The sequence below is a fragment of the Acomys russatus genome, chromosome 18 (assembly GCF_903995435.1).
Source record: "Acomys russatus chromosome 18, mAcoRus1.1, whole genome shotgun sequence".
Classification (NCBI taxonomy): domain Eukaryota; kingdom Metazoa; phylum Chordata; class Mammalia; order Rodentia; family Muridae; genus Acomys; species Acomys russatus.
In genome coordinates, this window is record NC_067154.1 from 10,534,269 (window position 1) to 10,553,667 (window position 19,399).

At 41.1% G+C, this 19,399-nt stretch overlaps 2 protein-coding genes across 2 annotated transcripts in view; both read left to right on the top strand.

The window, feature by feature from the left end:
- Kctd9 (potassium channel tetramerization domain containing 9) overlaps positions 1-10,554 on the top strand; it is a 28,859-nt gene extending 18,305 nt beyond the window's left edge. Inside the window, exons 7-12 of the mRNA XM_051160759.1 lie at positions 2,611-2,678; positions 2,769-2,864; positions 3,609-3,758; positions 7,076-7,181; positions 7,806-7,939; positions 9,785-10,554. Of these exons, the coding sequence (XP_051016716.1) occupies positions 2,611-2,678; positions 2,769-2,864; positions 3,609-3,758; positions 7,076-7,181; positions 7,806-7,939; positions 9,785-9,901 (671 nt within the window). The 3' untranslated portion in view covers positions 9,902-10,554. The remainder of the gene's footprint in view (positions 1-2,610; positions 2,679-2,768; positions 2,865-3,608; positions 3,759-7,075; positions 7,182-7,805; positions 7,940-9,784) is intronic.
- Positions 10,555-14,339: 3,785 nt separating this feature from the next.
- On the top strand, positions 14,340-18,122 carry Gnrh1 (gonadotropin releasing hormone 1). Its single transcript, XM_051160760.1, has 3 exons — positions 14,340-15,145; positions 16,638-16,733; positions 18,032-18,122. Exons 1-3 carry the CDS (start codon positions 15,005-15,007, stop codon positions 18,071-18,073), a joined length of 279 nt encoding a protein of 92 aa, XP_051016717.1. The 5' UTR covers positions 14,340-15,004; the 3' UTR covers positions 18,074-18,122.
- The last annotated feature ends 1,277 nt before the right edge of the window (positions 18,123-19,399 follow it).

Here is a 19,399-nt window from a genome sequence, read left to right on the forward strand (position 1 = left end):
AGGGAGTCAATGCCAGAGACAGCCCCACTTCCCTCAATAGAGGACCCATCAGCTACATCTTTGTAGGGGATGTATATCCAGTTCATGCAAGGTCCTCACTCAGTCTCAGCAGGCCCTTCTGGGCCCCAGTCAGTGTAGTCCATTATTTTTAAATTCAGCTTCACTCAAATGCTTGGGTTATAGACAGAATATTAAAAAAAAAATTTTTTTTTGCCAGGATATACTATATTTTAATCCTACTAGACTGATGTTCCAATCTGAAGTCTGTTGAGCCTGGCCTTCACTGTGTACATTCCTCCTGGTCTGGTCTTCTGAGCTTACAGCAATAATGCCTATTAAATTCACCTACAGGGTTTTAAGCTTTTTCTGCCCTGCTTTTCCAAATATCTAGATTCTTCCCACAAACTAGTTCCAAAAGCTTAGATCCTTGTGATCAGTTGTTGTCACAGTAGTCACTCTGCTTCTCTGGTATCAGTGTTCTATGCTGGTCATCTTTTCATGTCTGTGAGTGAAGGAGCTCTCTTGGATTCATTTTATACATCATTTTTAATAAGTATAGTTTCCATCCAAACAAGTTTCCCTCAAGACATCTAATACTTTATCCAATATTCTGTTTACACCTGTCAGATCTCATTACAGAAGGTTGTGAGCCACCATGTGGTTGCTGGGAGTTGAACTCAGGACCTTTGGAAGAACAGCCAGTGCTCTTACCCTCTGAGCCACCTCTCCAGCCCGACATCTAATACTTTAAAAACAATCTACAGTAGTTCTTCTGAGACTGGAATGGAGTGCTGGGGCTAGAGTACAATTCCAGGTGTTACTAGTAGAAAATAGACTAAATAGCCTTCCAACTGTCCCTGTCTGGGATTTTATAAATACAAAGCTTTTCTGGATGTCTTAAAGTTTAATTCTAAGCCTATAATTAGAAAGGCAGCCATACCACATTCCCCAGAGGCTCTGATTTACACAAAAGGCCTTGGTAAACTGAGAGTGAGGCCCAAGCGAACCTCTTTACTCCAGGTTTCTATAGAGGGTGATACTTGTGCTGCCTCTTGGGAGGGATGCAGAGAAGGAGTCCTGAGGCTGGCAGGGACCGTGTGATTCTGAGTGTGTGCCTGAGGCTGGGCAGAGTGCGCCCCTCTGAGATTTTCTTCTCAGCGGGATGGCTGGCAGTGGAGATTGACTTTTACAGGAAAGACTTTTTTTCCCTCCCAGCTAACTGTTTGGCCTTTGTTATTATCTTAGACTTAGGGAGGGGTCATGTCTGTTGATTTTGTAATTCCTGAGTCAGTTTAGCCAACCAAATAACTGAGTCCTCTTTTGGAACATAGAACTTACCTTACTCGTGCTCACATGCAGATGTGTGCTTATTTATCCAAGGTGAGCAAAGCCAGTCATAGATAAAATCCCTTTACCACTTAGAAGTAAGAACGCCTCAGTGTCTGAATTACACTTCTGAGCTATTTTTGTGGACTTGACTTAAACTGTTACTCATTTTTATCATTTTCTGACTCATTAAGACATTGATAGCAAATGTAACAGTTTATTTACTCCGTTAATAAAGTAAATGAATTGTTAAGATTAAATGAACTAATTGTTTTTAATTGGATTTGCAGTAAAATCACTACTGAATTGGCTGTTTTAGGATATATAGTGTTTTTGTCTGTCTGTTTCTTTGTTTATTTGCTCAACCAGGCATGGTGGCTTATGTCTGTAATCCCAGCACTCAGGGAGGCAGAGGTAGGCAGATCTCCATGAGTTCAAGGCCAGCCTGGTCTACAAAGCAAGTCTAGGACAAGGCTACACAGAGAAACTTTGTCTCAAAAAAAAAAAAACCAAAAAACAAACAAACAAACAAAAAGTTTTCTTTTGCTCATGGCCTATTTAACTACCAACATAATCTAGAAATATGCCAAGCTTTTGTTATAATTTATTAGTTTTCTATTTTTTCTTTTGTGGAAAAACCTGTTGGGTTTTCTGCCTCAGAGTCTCACTGTGTAACCCAGACGTACTAGAAAACTATAGTTTTCTAGTGTTTCCCAGACTTGCCCACCCTCAGTATCCCAAGTGATGAGATTAAATCTGGCTCAGAAAATAACAACAAAAATGTGTTTTCAAAATATGTTTCAACATTCTGTAGAAGCACTCTAAACCACGGTTGCTTGTTGCTACTGACCAAGCCTCTACCTTCTGGGCCTAGGGAGACTTCTGAGTCGGTAAAGGGCTTGCCTCATAAGTGTCAGGGCCTGAGTTTGGTTAACTGGAGTGGGTTAAGGACCTAATTAAGAAGCTGGGCATGGCAGCCTGAGCGTGTAATCCCAGCAAGGCTGAGACAGGAGGGAGGGAGGATCCCTGAAAGCTCACTGCAGAAGCTATCCCAGCTGACTGGGTGAAGTTCCAGGCAGATGGGAGACAAACGAAAGGTGGTCAAGCAATCAGCACCTGAGGAATGACACTTGAAGTTGTCCTCTGGTTTTCACCCACCTGTACACACAAGCACACACATAAATAAATAAGCAAACAAGCCTAGTTGAGTTTAACAGAAAAAAATTATATAAAAACCAAAACGACTTGTTCTGTGTAAAAGTCACATGCTTTGTATTTTGATAGGTGTGCTAGAAGAAGCCAGGTTTTTTGGTATTGACTCCCTGATTGAACACCTAGAAGTGGCCATAAAGGTGAGGCAGTTTTTATCTTGATCAGTATTACACTCATCTTAAGTATCACACCAAAGACCCCATTGGGTTTTTTAAAATATTTTTTTCAAGAATTCCCAACCACCAGAGGATCATTCACCGATATCACGAAAGGAATTTGTCCGATTTCTGCTGGCCACTCCAACCAAGTCAGAGCTGCGCTGCCAGGTAACTGAAGCTGAGCACTCACTGCATGACCTGTGTGTATCAGCAAATCTAAGAGCACTTCTGCATCCTTCTAGGGGTTTGGTTTTGTCTATTTTTCTTTTCTTTTCTTTTTTTTTTTATGCAAGATACAGCTTAATTACTAGCCATGGCTTTGATTTAATTTTAAAGAGGCTAGTGCAGATGAGATGGAATAGCTTTCTTCACTGTCTAATTTTGCTTTATGCAGCAATTCTTGAGTAACATGGAAATTACAGCAACTTTTAAATTTATGTGCACAGAGACAGTGTGTGTGTGGCTGGTCAGTGGCAGAAACTTTTGTGTGTTAGAACATTATAGATTTTGGAGACCATAATATGCATCAACACAGATAATTGACCCTGTGGCTTATTTTTTCTGCTTAAATAAGAGGATTAGACTTATTAGAATTAATAAAATAACTGTTACCCAGTTAATTACAGTGAAGGCTGTCAGCAGGTGTGTAACTAACTGTCGTCCCTGTTTAGGACGTCCAGCTCTCCGTGTAATGTAGCCATCTCTATCCTGATATGTGGAGATAGTTTCTTTTATGGGAACCCATGAAAGCCACGGACGCCATGTATTCTCAGCTCCATTTGCTTATGCTGATAATAAACATGGATGGAAAGGCCAATGGCTTTTGAAAATCTCGGTGCTTAGTTACAGTAATTAAACTCAGTTCAGACAGATGGTTCCAGCATCATGACAGTCTGTGCTTTTTAATTCCAGGGTTTAAACTTCAGTGGTGCTGATCTTTCCCGTTTGGACCTTCGATACATTAACTTCAAAATGGCCAATTTAAGCCGCTGCAACCTCGCACATGCAAATCTCTGCTGTGCTAATCTTGAACGAGCTGATCTTTCTGGATCAGTGCTCGACGTAAGAATCGTTCTTTAGTCATAAGGAAAATCACAATTTAGGCTGCTGAGTGTTCTCAAAAGTGGGAATTGTATGTTTCTTATAGAGTGTTTTACTTCAACACAGATAATTGACCATGTGGCCAGCACTGGAGGGTCTAAAAGTGTAATGAGTTTGTTTTGTGACTTTCATATCCTTTGTGAAATGTAGACCTAAAAGGTTAAATCCTGAAATGAAGTCCTGAGTTCCCTGAAGTAGTAGACTAAACTTGGCAGACTTACCAACTCACATATAAAGCTGAAACAAACATGTAATCCATTGAACCTCGTTTGTGAGTGGGACAAGTGGTGACTGGAAGTATCTAGAGGACGGGTCTGAAGTGGATGGGGAAGACATCATTCTGGAAGGCAGCATCTCGATGGTGCTCTTCCTCTCTGTGCACATTTGTGAGAATATGTCATGTAGATATCTTTATGCATATGTATGTATGTAGTAGTTACCTGGGTTATTCTGGGATCAGAAGATACATATAGTATAGAGCCAATAATAAATTAAGTTCTTTATGCTAGGGTGCTAGTCTATATTTTATTAATCAGTTGCACCAGGTATAGCACTTTGCTCTTATTTGTATAACTAAATAGTCATCTGTTGAGTTATTATAATTTTGGTTTTATTCATCAGTTCAGCCTGTTTAGCACAACTTTTATATGAAATCTAGTTTTTAAAAAACCAACCAGTACACATTTTAGATAACTGCCACTCACTCTATTCTATCTCAGGATGAAGGGTCCAGTCAGGTTCAAAATTAGGCAAAAGACAGTCTAACAAGAGCGTAAGAACACATTTGAAAGGCTGAGCCTTCTTTGAAATGTTGGAAGACTGCTTGGTTTGGGTAGGGACAGAGAAAGATAAAGAGGTTGAATCATTTCAGAACAACTTTTTTTTAGATCTATTTAATTGAGGAGGTGTTTTTGTGAACTGAGCCATAATGGTCTCTGTACACTAGGACTCATGATTCTTGTTCTGCCTACCTTAAATGGTGGGTGTTAAGATCAAAACAAATTCCTGATAAGGTAAAATGTTATAGGACTATAAGTTAATTACTGCTAATAAACTTGGCTTATATTGAGGAATAATGCTGAGTGGTAAGCTGTGAGGGTCAAAGCCAGTCTCTCATTGCCTTTCATATGTGAAGGTGACTGTTGATTAGTAGCCATGTGTATTGCAGTGTCCACAGCACAGGATGTGTTTTACACATTGTGCCACAACAGATATCCCCATGGCTCCCATCTTTTGCTGAACTTCTTACCCAGTTTATAGTTTTGCTTCTTTCCATCACAGCCCCTGAACCTTTGTGCAGAAATCCTCCGCCTTGACTGTAAATCAAGAGTGGTCCCTGTTGCCATCACTGTTGGCTAGTCCACATACCCCGCAGCGTGCTAGGGTGTTTCTTCTGTGTGCCTTGCCTGCTTTTGACTTATCTTGCTGCACAGAGGCTGATGACTCACCTCTTGTCTCCACTGCATAGTCTCAGTCCAGCCTTATGGACCGGTAGGAGTGCCAAGAACTGGACGGCTTGCTTAGTTCACCCTTGTTTTATAGGCTGATAATCTGCAGCCTAGAGGCTTGCCAAAGGCCAGATGCCAGTTATTAGAACAGGAACTAGAATCTAAAGTGCATTTTCTTTAGATTCAGGGTGAGTGTTTTTTTTTTTTTTTTTTTTTTAAAAGGACTGTTTCATTTGGAAAATATCAAATATTTATAAAAATATAATAATGTAGTGAACCCCATCTTATCTTGTCCATTAGCCTCAGCAAATATCAGCAAGTAGTCAGTTTTCTTTTATTTGTACCTTAGCACAGAATATGTTGTATAGCACATTACTTCAAAATATGTACATATATTGTTCAAAATATATACATTTTTACTTCTTAAAAGTGTCATTTAAGAAACATAATATCATTATAGGTGTTTTAAACACAGAAAATGACCTAGCTGCTTTCATCAAAACACATTGCCTCTAGGTAATGCAAGACAGTGCTTATAACTGTGGTATTGGTCCTACTAGCTAAATTGCACATTCTCAATTGAGAGAGTGAAGCGCTTTGCGTGGTTACAGTCTGAAGCTCTTCCTACAGTTGCTCCTGTGTTTCCTTCTTCATGAGATCCCAGAGGACAGCCTTCAGTGTAGACCTTTCCCTGTACAAGTACCTAGGAAATCTGGGTAAATTTCATGTGTCTTATTGAAGAGAATTGATAGGAAAGGCGGGGACAGTGACATTTAGTTGCACAAGGCAACTTCCTGTCTTGTTATATTTTCAAGTACAAAGATGTAGTCATCCTTTAGTTGTTACTTTGGTCTCTTAATGTCCTTATTACATCATCTACTTTGGTAGACCTTCTGTACTCCCTCATTAGGTCCCAGGCGTGGGAAGATGGGAATAAGCAAGCATTTAACCACTGGCTGTCAGTGATAGCCTCTCTCTTGTCTGCTTTTACTGGAAGTAACATAAAGCTGAGTAAAACTGCACCAATAAACCAGAGATCTTCCTTGATAAGTATAGTTGTAACATAACTTGATCAGGCTTAGGATTTTAGACAGTTATAGTTATCATATCATATATATTCTACCATGTAAATATTAGCAGACTCAGCTTCTGTTCAGTCACAATTGTGAAGAAGTATATTAATGTCAGTGTTACAGAGACACTTAATCATTTTAATATCTCACAGAGTTCAGGCCTTGAAGACATTGTATCACATTTGAAGACTTAAAACTCATACATGAATTTTCTAATTTTCTATTTCCTTCATTATGCATTGTGCTCAGGGTTGGCAGTGCCACATAGCAGTGTTTGATTGTGCTGTATAGATAAATGACAAGGCTAATGGTGGCGTTAGTGTCCATGCTGCTCAAGAACTGGGACATCAGGAACTTCATTTCTGGATTCCTTTCATGACCGTAAAGAAAACCCATTTCCTGAGTTTATGCCCTCCTCCTTTTGCTTACATTTTTAACACGATTTTTGTGATGTCCAGGGTTATTTATAATGATAGAAACAGGCTGTCCTAGTTCAGATGTGCATAGCTTCTTTATCTGAACTCATGTTCTATGTAAAGTGGAGATACCGTTGTTATTTTGGTGCTTATTTCTTTTCATGTAGTTCTTCCAAAAGTGCTCAGTTCTTACTGGGTTTCATAAAAGACATCTTCAAGATAAACAGAAAATAACTAATTGCAAATGTGTTTAATTGGGCCTTTCCTATTAATTTCTTTCTTATTGCTTGCACAGATATTACCAAGTTTAACCCCTACAGCCAGGACTCTTCTGTTCACAGTGTGCAAATCTCCAGGGAGTCAAGATGCTCTGTTCAAATGCAGAAGGTGCATCCCTGAGGCTCTGTAATTTTGAGGATCCTTCCGGTCTTAAAGCCAACTTGGAGGGTAAGAGCCTATCTGCCTATTCTCACTTGGAAGGAAACCATTTAGTAAAAGTTGTTAGAGGTCAAACAGGAAGGTTGTGGGCGGAGTTTCCTCTGATGTCAGAACTGGAGAGTCACTTTGTTTTGGCCTCAGTCATAGGCTAGGCAACACCCAGAACTCAGGAAATAATGCCTCAGATGTTTAGTTGAAAACTTAAATATCAACTGCTTAACTTTCAAAGAGAATAAAGTATTCTTATGTTGACAAAAATTTTAGTTTACCCTACAGTGTTTTGTCAGGTTTTAATACTGCAGTAGATGTTGTTTGTGAATTGAACACCTCATTTATTTGGATTCAGGTGATATGGTGCTTGTGTGTCTTCCTTATCATGAATTTGTAGAGGCATATTGTAAACATGCTAACTATCAAAGGACAATGTTGATATCTATTCTCTACAAGTATTCTTGAAACATTTTAAAATTATGTAATAAGAAAATAAATTACCACCATGGAAATCTATATTGCAAGTTTATTTCCAAAAGTTGCAGGGTCTTGTCTCATTACCCTCTGCTAAATCATCTCACACTTTTGTTTGGTTAACTGTAAATATTTTTAGGTTAAACTCCAAAAACTTGCTTCTTGCAGGTGCTAATCTGAAAGGCGTGGATATGGAAGGAAGTCAGATGACAGGAATTAACCTCAGAGTTGCCACCTTAAAAAATGCAAAACTGAAGAACTGTAATCTCAGAGGAGCAACTCTGGCAGGAACTGACTTAGAGGTAAGCTTCTAGTTTCTGAAGAGTTTTAATGAAGAGAATTACTGGTGGGATTGTGCAAGCTGGCTGAAACTCTAAGCAGAACAGTTGCCTGTGGAGCTCCACTTAGCATGGCTGGGCAGTGGGTGGGAAGGCTGTTGCCCTTTCAATTGCTTGTTCAGAGGAGGGCATGGAGACTCGCAGCTTAATCCCAGCTGAGTGTGAGGACTGGGATTGCGAGCCTAGACAGGAATAAACAGTGAGGCCCTGAACCCGTTTCCCCTCCAAGAAATGGGGCATGGAGTCCCATTTGCTTGTTGAATGACTTTCAGTTCCAGAGGTAGATCTGCTCTATTCCCTAAGTTATATGTGCCAGTCCCAGATGTGGAGAGAGACTAATGTGCTTCTCTCTCGATCTTGACTTCATTCATCTCCATTTTCTTGGAGCTTGCTCAAGCATATACTGCAATTTTAATAAAATTTAATTCCAAACAGAATTAACAGGCCAGATTATTTCTTGAACTACTTGAGAAATTTAAGTGACTTGTGCCTTTAAGATTAGGTTCAGGAAAATCTAATTTTAACTTGGCATCATGCTGAGTTTGAATCTCAGATTAAGATTTTAAATTTTGTTTATTACTTTTCATAAGACCTGTATTATATTCTATATTGATTTGTGTATTGGGTAACTTGTTTGTTTGCACATAAGAATGCATTATATAGCAAAGCCTGGCTTTAAACTTCTGGTTTTCTTTTCTCAGCTCCTACAAGTGCTAGAATCATAGGTGTGTGCTACTGTGCCTGGCTCAGTGGCTGGGGTCTACATAAGCCTGCCAAATGCTACTACCTGCACTGAGTGATGTGTTGCATATCTGTGCTGTTTAGTACAATGGCTAACAACCACTTAGTTTTGGACCTTTGAGCTTGGTACAACTGAGACACCATTCTAAAAACAAAACTTACTTCGCTTTAATTCAAACTTAAATAGCTACATGTTATATTGAACAATGTGGCATGTGGCACAGAATTGTATATGAAAATTTAGCTTACTGTTGACTTTTTGTCTTGTTTTATCTTGATCTCTTAGTAGTTCTTAGAAGCACAGCAGCAATTCAAAAGGAACTGACTTTGCACCATTAATATAGCCCTTTCAATTCTTTTTATGTATGTTTATAAGTATCTGCCTGCTATGTATGCCATGTGCATGCCTGGCGCCACAGAGGTCAGAAGAGGGCATTCAGTGGATCCCTTAGAATCTGAGTTGCAGATCACTGTAAGGTGCCATGAGTACTAAGAAAAGCACCTACCTGGGGACTTGCTTATACTTTCAGAGGCTTAGAAAGTATGGTGGCAGAGAGGCATTGTACTGGAGAAGTCACTGAGAGCTACATCCTGATCCACAAGCAGAGAGAGAGAGACAGACAGACAGACAGACAGAGACAGAGAGAGGGAGGGAGGGAGGGAGGGAAGAGAGAAGATGCAGGAGGAGGAAGAGGAGGAAGAGGAGAAGAGAGACATACAGAGAGAGACAGATTGATTGACTGGGCCTGGCATGAGTGTTTCAAATCTCAAAGTCCATCCCCAGTGCCACACTTTGTCTAACAAAGCCACACCTACTCCAATCAGGCCATACATACTTCTTAATCCTTCTAATCCTTTCAAACAGTTCTACTCCCCAGTGACTAAATATTCAAATATGTGAGCCTATGAGGAACATTTTATTTAAATCACTACAATGCTTTAGTAGAAGTGTTCCAAAAATAGGAATACTTGGGAATATTGTCCAGCTATGTCCAGAAATCATTTCATGAGGAAACCAATTCAGATCCTAAATCACTTGAGCTCTAAGAGTCTTTTTTTGTCTTACAGAACTGTGATTTATCCGGGTGTGACCTCCAGGAAGCCAACCTGAGAGGTTCCAACGTAAAGGGTGCCATATTTGAAGAGATGCTGACACCATTACATATGTCCCAGAGTGTCAGATGAGAGTGGCAAGAACTGGAGGAAGATGTCCCAGATGAAAACGTTTCCTTATTTTCTTTCTCCATCCATCGAGTTGTCTAGAGGAGATAACTTTGTAAGGGAATTAGAGGCATAACTTGTTCCCAGAGGTGCATAAGGGGAAACAATTGAATTTCTCCACATTGTGACTGCAGCAGAACACTCTGTTCATAGGTATAGGGACAGCAGATCATGCTGCTGCATTTTGAGTGGAGTTGGGGCATTTGTCTGCTTTCTGGCCAGGGGTAGTACCTATTACATTTGCTTCTATATAGGCATCGTGTGGAAGTACCATCTTGGTTTAAGATGCATTGAGAATTCTAATTTATGAAAAGCACAATATATGCAAATATATTTATTGAACACCTAGATTCAGTAAGGATGTTTAAATGGTTAAACATCTTGAAAACTCTGAAGAGTTGTTCAGGTTTATAAATAGCTTTAGTGATGCCTTCACTCTTCAAATACCTGTCCATCATGTGAGTGTGGTGAGGTTAAGACTCCCTGTGACTCTTTTCAGATTCATTTTGATAATGTTTACTTTTTAAGGAAAAAAACTTGTTAAATTTGAGTCATATCTGTTCTCACATTTTGGGACAGAATGGAAGGAAAGACCTTGCATATTATTCTGCAGGAGAAGGAAGGAGTTAGCTGTTACTGCAGCTGTCCAGCGAGCACGCCTCAGCTTCAGTACGGGGGAGGTCCATGCTGGGTGAGGAGAAGTGGCTCTGTCCATCCACTAGCCCAGTTCTCATGCTCAGTTAGCACAAGCACAGGAACACACTTCAGAACCAGAACACCAAGCTCTGTCCTTACCACACTTCAGAACCAGAACACCAAGCTCTGTCCTCACCACAGTTCACGTAATACCAATTAGTTTATACAGGACCAGCTTAGAATAGCATTCAGTTGAAATCTACTGCAGTGGAGTTATAAAGCATGAGCAAATCCTGCAGTGTCACCTATGAGAAGGCAACATCAGATAATTACAGCTAAACCCTACAGTGCGGACTAAGAAAATCTTAACTGATGCTTTGATTATAGCCAATGAAAAATTGATAAATAAAAATTAAGCATTTGACTAGTATAAGCTGTATTATCAGTCAGTCAGTCAGTACCTATAGCTCTTTATTTTAAAAAGATATATTTTCTGTTGTTTGTCTTGTTTTTGGATGAAATTGTAGTCCAGTTTTCTTGAGTTATTACCTGTGCAACACAGCAGTAGGACCTTTCCTAGTGGGTGTCCCAGTGTCTTTCTGTGTTTCCCAAGAGCAGGGATATAAGCTGTGTCCAAATGGGTTCTAAGTCCTACAGACTGGTCAGCTAGAGACAGTGAATCATTACAGATTCCTTGCCTCCTTCAGGAGAGTGGCATGTCTTCATATTCTGTAGCTTATTCCTCTATCTCCATATGCAAAGCTTTCCTTCACAGTAAAGGGCTTACATGGGGAGGAGAGCGCTCCTTTACAGGGAAAGGAGAGCAATTTTGAAAATGAATTATTTTCTTTGTGTTATTATTTTTACCAAGACAGAGAAGTATTGTATTGAGAGATACCTATTTTCATAATCAATATGTGCCTAAATTATATTTAACTCATTTCATTGCACTCTATTTTCAATAATTATAGACTGTGTTCATTTGCTGAATGGTCCTCTGCAGACAGACCTGGGACTGCAGAAGGGGCAGGAAGATGTAAACACAGTGTGCTTGGGAACTGCAGGGTTCAGATCTGATGTAAAGCGCATTAATAAACGGTGTGGAACGCTGACAGGCTGTCTCTGCTCTTGCTTTTCAAAGTCAGCACTTCCTGCATTTCCCACAGTTCTTCACAATGGTGCCATGCAGCAGCAGACCGCTTAGTGCTCTTAATGGAGTAGTTTTGTTGAAAAAGCCATTAAAGCAAAGTCACTTCTCTGGTATGGTTTCCTGATTGTCTTTTCAGAGACCACCAAGCTACACACTTTGGGTGTGAATTGCCGTGCTCTATTGTTGATGAACATCGCTGTTCATTTGCTATCTTGAGTAAGAAAATGTAGGAGAGGGATTTCTAAGAAAGGGAGAGCGTTCCAGATAGTAAGACTTGTATTGTCTCTAACCATGAGCGTGTGCATAGAAGTTAAAATAGAACCTCCTAGGAGGTCTGCAGAAAGGTTAAATCAGTTAGATGATTTCTGTTGATAAAATTCAGTTCAGTACTTGAGTAACTGTCTAAGACAATACATGTCAGGTTCCGATGTAGTCAAGTTCTTCACCAACCCTTTGAAGGGATTTTGAGCAAGAAATGCTGTAAAGTCATTATTATGATGGCTTCCATTATTAATCAAGACCTATTTTCTTTAGTTCATTTAATGACTCGTATTATGTCATAAGTGTGCCCCATGTCAACTTTAAATCATCTTTTATACATGAAAAACTCTAGAATTGTCTTAAATTCCCCAAGGAAATTCTACAAAGGAAAAATTCTACAAAGGAAAAGTGGTTGCATTATTTCAGGATAAAGCATGCTCCCCATGTTGTCAGGACTTTCGCTGTCTGCCTGCCTGAGCAGTGTGAGCTACAGTTAGCCCCACCGTTCTCCTGCTGGGATTTTACATTAGGGCAGGCAGAGGTTGTTCACCTGTCGTTCAGTAAGGTTTTACAAAGGCGTCATTGCAGTCATTTTAAGCTATTTGATGTTCAAACTGAAGTAGTTTTCTCTCTATAAAACCATTCTTTCAAATTTAGAAAAGAAAAAATTGACAGTTATAAAGTGCAATTATTAAAACCCAATTTATCAATTTCAGGTCTTTGGTAAATTGGCCTAAGCATGCAATCATGGGAGATCTAAAAGCCGACCAGTAAGCCTCAAGACCTCACTGATTGCATAAAGGCTTAAGAGCCTATTTAATGCTGTAGAAAGTAAGACAGATTTGGTTTCTATCCCTGGGCTCTGTGTGACCTAAAACAAGAGTTCTGAGGTCAGTGCATAGGTAGTATTTTCAGTCTGGAATGCTGTGTTCATAAGCATTTTGAAATGTTAAAAAAAATTTTCTTTTAATCAATACAGAAACATTGAGGTAAGTAGTTCACTGATAACAGGACTCACACGCCTTCCTCATTCTGTTAGTCGTAGCCAGATACCACGCTGCTTTTCCTGAGTGTCATTTAGAAGCACATCCCTAACAGAGCACAGTGGACAGTTTGAACCAAAGTTGTTTGAGAAATCACCTTACCTGCATATTCTAGTGAGACGACGTTCCAGTCTTTGTGTCAGAGTAACATGGTAGTGAAGGGATCTAAATGGAAATGATTCCATCGCTGGAGGTTCCCTCCTCCTTACCCTGTGAGAAGGACTGAGCAGAGATGGCCTGGGAAGCCAGTGCTTCTTATTTGGGTCTGATACTACTGCTCTTTACTTGAAACCCTTGGAAATGGAATGATTTCAGAGAACACTGGGCAATGTCTGATGGAGTTGGCATCCTACCAGTGATGCTGCTAGCCTCACCTTTAAAAAGATCAAATGCCAGGTCATTTTAAAGGATTTTACAGCCTAGCTAGTGTGACAGATCTTTACAATGTGTTGTACATAGAAGTTTTATTCTGTTCTTTTTATTAATTCATTCATATTACATCTCAATTGTTATCCCATCCCTTGTATCCTCCCATTGCTCCCTCCCTCCCGGTTACCCCCTATTCTACTCCCCTATGACTGTGACTAGGGGGGGACCTGCTCCCCCTGTATATGCTTCTAGGGTATCAAGTCCCTCCTTGGTAGCCTGCTATCCTTCCTCTGAGTGCCACCAGGCCTCCCTATCAAGGGGACGTGGTCAAATATGGTGCACCGGAGTTTGTATGAAAGTCAGTACCCACTCTCTACTCTCCACTCAGCTGTGGAGACTGTCCTCTCCATTGGTTAGATCTGGTTCGGGGTTCGATGTTTACTTCACATATTGTCCTTGGCTGGTACCATAGTTTGAACAGAACCCCTGGGCCCAAATCCGCCCATCATAATGATGTTCTTGTATCTGGTAAAGTATTTTTGAGGCTGAAATAGAGGCAGCATTTGACAAACCTGGTAAAAGGCCCTTGATTAATTCAGTGACTCATTGAAACTATCTGTATTGCATGATGACTACATTCAAAGAGCTATCAAAAGGTAGATAGCATAGAACTGACTTTCATGAATTATAGACAGGGTAAAGAGAAACATTTTCAGAGGCAGGTGGATCACTTGAGTTCAAGGCCAGCCTGGTCTACAGAGTGAGTTTCAAGACATTGAAAGCTACACAGATGTAGCCTGTCTCAAAAAACAAAAGCAAAATAAGATAGAAAATGTTTTTATTGCTTTCGTGTGCATGTGTGTGTGCGTGCGTGTGTGCGCACACACATGGAGGTCAGAGGAACTCTTGAGAGAATCAGTTTTCTCATTCCACCTTGTGGGACTTCTTAGATTAGTAACAACCCTATGATCGCCTGATTTATATGGTTCCTTTTACAGAGTCACAGGTGCTAAGACTGGCTCCCAGGCACTCTGCCTCAGCTTTCTGTATTTACCGTCTAACTTCCCTGAGAAAGTTTTCATGTGTATGCTTAGCTTCATCTAACCCAAGACATCAATTTTCCTTGAACTCTGTATAGGGCTACCAGCTTCCTCAGGGGAAGGCAACATGGCTGGATTTTAATCCGCTAGAATGGTGGCTTCAGCTGTGAAAGTTTTAGCTAAGATTTTAATGACCAGGTTTAAGTAAATGTAACAGACAGATCAGCAGGTGTTCCAGTTACATTCTCCATTAAAAGGCTTTTTGTGAGGGTTTAAAAGATAAAAATTAAAACTGCGGTCTGCACTGCACTGTGCCTGGGCCTCGTCATTTCACCAGCGGGGAAGACTTCAGTGTCCTAGAAAAAAAAGTCATATAAAAAGGAAAGAAAGTAGGAGAACAGAAGCATTGCAGCACCCCACCCATCAGAGGAAGCTTGATAGCGCTTTGGCTTTCAGATTCGAACAGGTAAAATTCTTTCCATTTCTGGCACTAGTCTCATGTTGCATTCTTCATTTTCACTCACTGAAAGTCTGGGTCTGTCATGGTTGTGTCTTGGCACCCCTTAGAATGAAGATGAACCCCAAACTTACAGCTGCTGTTGTTCTGCTGACTCTGTGCTTGGAAGGCTGCTCCAGTCAGCACTGGTCCTATGGATTGCGCCCTGGAGGAAAGAGAAACGCTGAACACTTGGTTGATACTTTCCAAGAGGTAAGCTCCCAGCACTAACTCGCTCCTGACTGCATAAGGCACCCAGTGCAAGCCCCAGTAGCACTACTGTGAGCACACCCTAGATACCGACTCTAGCGAGACAAGACTTCACGGAGTGGACGCCGCCTCCTTCCTTGCACTTTTGACAGAGACTAAGAAAGCAAACAGCTGGAAAGATAGGAAGAGCGTGGAACACCAAGTGCACCACAGAGCACCATGCTCTCAAATATCTATGATACTAAATCAATACTCTTGTATAATTCAACAGTAAGTATCTGTATCAAGGGCATGAGTGCTGTTATTTCTTGTCACTACTAGAGACATTTAAGCAAAGGACGTAGAGAATGTTTATCTCTATGAATTATCAATTTAACATTGTGAGGTGGAAAGCGTATTAGATTTAATTTCCTCCAGAGTAGGTTACGGCTCCAGCATTAATGTGGGACGCTTCACTTCTTGAGGGTGGGAGGATTACATGAGAAAAACCATTTGCGTTAGCTGAGACCGGGAAATGTAGCTGAGCAACTTAAAGCCAAGGCATTGTCTGATTCTGAAGATGCAATGAAGCCCCGCTCTGAAGATTATTTACGAAGCAAATTTCATGGAACTAGGATGTAGTGAAAACTAGAAATAAATCCTGCCTAGCTGGGTGTGGTGCTCACACCTGTAGTCACAGTGCTTCAGAGGCTAAAAGGGAAGATTTCTGTCCCAGTTTCATTTCGGTTGTGATGAAAAAGTAATGCAGGGGAAATGGATTATGAAGCTTACAGTTCTAGAGAGTCCATCATTGTGGGAACTAGAAGCCAGGAGCTCAGAACAGCTGGTTAGCGCCATAGTCAAGAACAGAGAAAGACTAGTGTGCACATGCCCAGTACTCAGCCTTCCTGCCAGGACTCAAACCCTGGGAATGTGCTGCTCACAGTGGGCTCACCCAGTCAGTCCCCTCTCCCTTCCCATAGTCTCCCTAGACATGCACACAGGCCAGCCTGACCTAGACAGAATCTGCTCCCAGTCGATTCCACATTGTGTCAAGGTGACTGTTGAAAGCAACCATCACAACTCCACCCCTTGTCAGTTTGATACATGAAGCCTCCACTTCAAGCTAGTTCAAAGCTGGACCACGATACACAATGAGTCTCAGAGCACTCTGGGACAGAGTAAACTCTTGTCTGACATAAAATGAAAGAACAGCAGCAACAAAAACAATGTAATGAACAAAATCCCAGCTCTACTACTACTGGAAAACTCTGTGCATGAGGCTTGGGGCACTTGGCTCTTGTTGTCTTTTGCTGTCGCCATCACCTCCTGAACTTCAGCTCATTCTTTAAAAGTGCATCCTTCAAATCCCCAGACCCTCCAACCTGCCAAGCCCCCCACTCATCCTTACAGCCCCCAGCCCTCACTCTCCACAGACAAATCTTGGTACAAATAGAAAACTCGGTTTTGTTTCTTTATTTTCAACATCTTTGAGAATGTCATTCTTTATCTCCAGATGGGCAAAGAGGTGGATCAAATGGCAGAACCCGAGCACTTTGAATGCACTGTCCATTGGCCCCGTTCACCCCTCAGGGACCTGCGAGGAGCTCTGGTGAGTTACAGTGGTCACCATAGAGTTAGAGACCTAAAGGACTTTGGATGCAGTGACCTCTCAGCAGCACAGAGCTCCCCGAGAGCACTTGGCTTGGAAACTGTTTCTCTTAAATTGATTGAAATGTGTATATAACCTTTCCATACTAAGCCCAGAGTCAGCCTTTGGAATGAGCAGCAGATTTCCTCTCACTGTAATTCTCCAATTCTTAAAGGATAGTCAGCCCCTCACTACTCATGTCTGAGCTGATTCTTACCCTCTGCTTGGTTCAGCCATTGCTTCTAGGACCCTGGGAATGGCAGACAGCAAGAACAAGGCTCTAGGGCATTCCCCCTATTTTGGATTACAATATTCAAAACTTAGAAAGGTTATAACTCAGAACCATAGATTTGACTTCCAAGTTGGTTAGGCCTAAATGCCCACCATAAATGAAATGTATTGGTCTAATAGAGGACGCATTCTCGTTCTCTCCCCTCTCCTCTGCATTACTGGGTACTGATCCGAGATATGATCATATGCTGGCAAGCACTGTACCGCTGGATTCTGTCTGTAGCCCTTCTCCTCTTCTTCTTCCTCCTCCTATTATTATTATTATTATTATTATTATTATTATTATTATTATTATTCTCTCATTATATATGAAGTGAGACAGAGTCTCACTAAGTTTCTCAGGCTGGCTTCAGACTAGCTGTGCAGCGCAAGTTGGACTCAAATTTTGAGGTTTCTTCTTTCAGCCTCAAGAGAAGCTTCAATCACAGGCCTATGTGACCACACTGGCTGTAATTCAGGTTGTTCATGAGAACAGAAGTATGAAACAAACTGAATGGGATAGTGAACCTAAACTTGAGTGTCAAGTGTTCCTTGAGCTGCCTTCCCATTTATTCCTGGCAGTCAGGAAACATACAGCCAACCACTAGTTAGTTACTTGGAGGAGCAGGAAGGTCCTCAGGAGACCATGTGTGAAGGTAAGGATAGTTTTTAAGGTTTTTCTCAAGCAACTTCTATTTCCAAGCCCAATGAACAAAACTGAAAGTGGACAGATTTCTAGTCTTGCTTACAGCCCAATCAAGAGAAACAAGCACTGAGAGTCCCCAGGCATGGCATCACGAAGCACTCCTAAGCTGATTTGACTCAATCCTTTCTCACAATGCCATACGTTAAGTGATGAATGTAGATTTTATGTTAACAGCTCTATAAGATAGTGTCGGCTGTGTTTTTAGTTTTAGAAGATAAAATGTCAGAAGCAATGAAATTCAGCTAGTCAGTGCAACATTGATATGCATGTTATGTATTTTCAGGAAAGTTTGATTGAAGAGGAAACCAGACAGAAGAAGATGTAAATGAGTTGGCCCAGAAGGATCCACAGCACTTGAGTATAACATTGACATTGAGATTTGTGACCTGTTACAGACATGTAATTGGGTAGCATCAGCATTTTTATACCCAGCAGCATGGATTTCATAATAAAGTGATATTGTAGATCAAGTTCTGTCATGCTTTGTAGACCAGGCTGACCTTGAACTCACAGAGATCTGCCTGCCTCTACCTCCCAAGTGCTGGGATTAAAGGCGTGCGCCACCACACCTGGCTTGGGTGCAGCTCTTTAAATGAAGACATGTGGTGGATGGGAGAAAAAAACACAATGACATTTAGCGTCTTGTTGACCAGGAGACACAGTCCATGGTTCACATCCACCCTGCATTCACAAAGAGAGTGTTCACATACTGATTGAGGGCAGAGGAAGCTAGCTTACCTGGTTTCTAGATTTATACTGTATCTTTGACCTCTAAAGGTCAGATACACCCATGGCCATGGCTTCCTGATGCTGGGAAAGAACTCTTCTCCCTCTGCCTTTCAAAGTCAGGTAGATTCCCATTGAAACAGACAGGAGGCAGAGCCTTCTGGCTCCATAGAGTCTTGCTCTTGTGGTATGAGTTTCAGAAGCGTTTCTGTTTCTCTTTCTTTCTGTCTTTCTTTCTCTTTCCTCCTCCTCCTCTTCTTGTCTTGTTGAGACAAGGTTTCACTATGTAGCTTTGGCTGTCCTGAACTCACTTGTAGACCAGGCTGGCCTCCCAGAGTGCTGGGATTACAGGCTTCCATCACCATGCCCCACAGTTTTCTTATGCTACAGCATAATCTCTGAGGCAAGGTACTTGATAAAGAAAGGTAGTTCCTTTTGGTTCATAGTTTTGGAGGTGGAATAGTCCATGCTGTGAAGTCATATCTTATATGGTCTATCATAATTGGGCAGACAGTATCATGTCATGGCACCACTTACCACAGTGGTATAGGATATTCACAGATGCCAAATGGTCTCACTTTATAACGACCTACTCTCATAGTAATCGATTCAATCTCACAGGACCTCACTCACTTTCTTGAGACAAGCTAAGGGTACTTTCACCATGACCCAAAGACCCAGTTCTTCATAAAGGTTTGACAGCCTTGGGAAGAGACTTCCAGAATGTGAATCTTTAAAACATAGACTACATCCAAAGCACAGCAGGGACCACAGCTCAAGACTACTTTCCTTCTGGAGAATTTTTGTATTTTGCTGAGGAAACAAGTATAGACCATTCACTGGATACAGGACTGGTGTTCCCAGGTCTCCTGGCACTTTTCATCCTCTAGGACAAAGTCAGACTTCATGCTAGCTCTGTATGCAT

Bases quoted from the DNA above. Each gene is read 5' to 3' on its own strand.
- Gnrh1 (XM_051160760.1), top strand. From the start codon at position 15,005: ATGAAGATGAACCCCAAACTTACAGCTGCTGTTGTTCTGCTGACTCTG. The intron at 15,146-16,637 runs GTAAGCTCCCAG...CTTTATCTCCAG, and splicing joins TGGTTGATACTTTCCAAGAG to ATGGGCAAAGAGGTGGATCA. The intron at 16,734-18,031 runs GTGAGTTACAGT...ATGTATTTTCAG, and splicing joins GGGACCTGCGAGGAGCTCTG to GAAAGTTTGATTGAAGAGGA.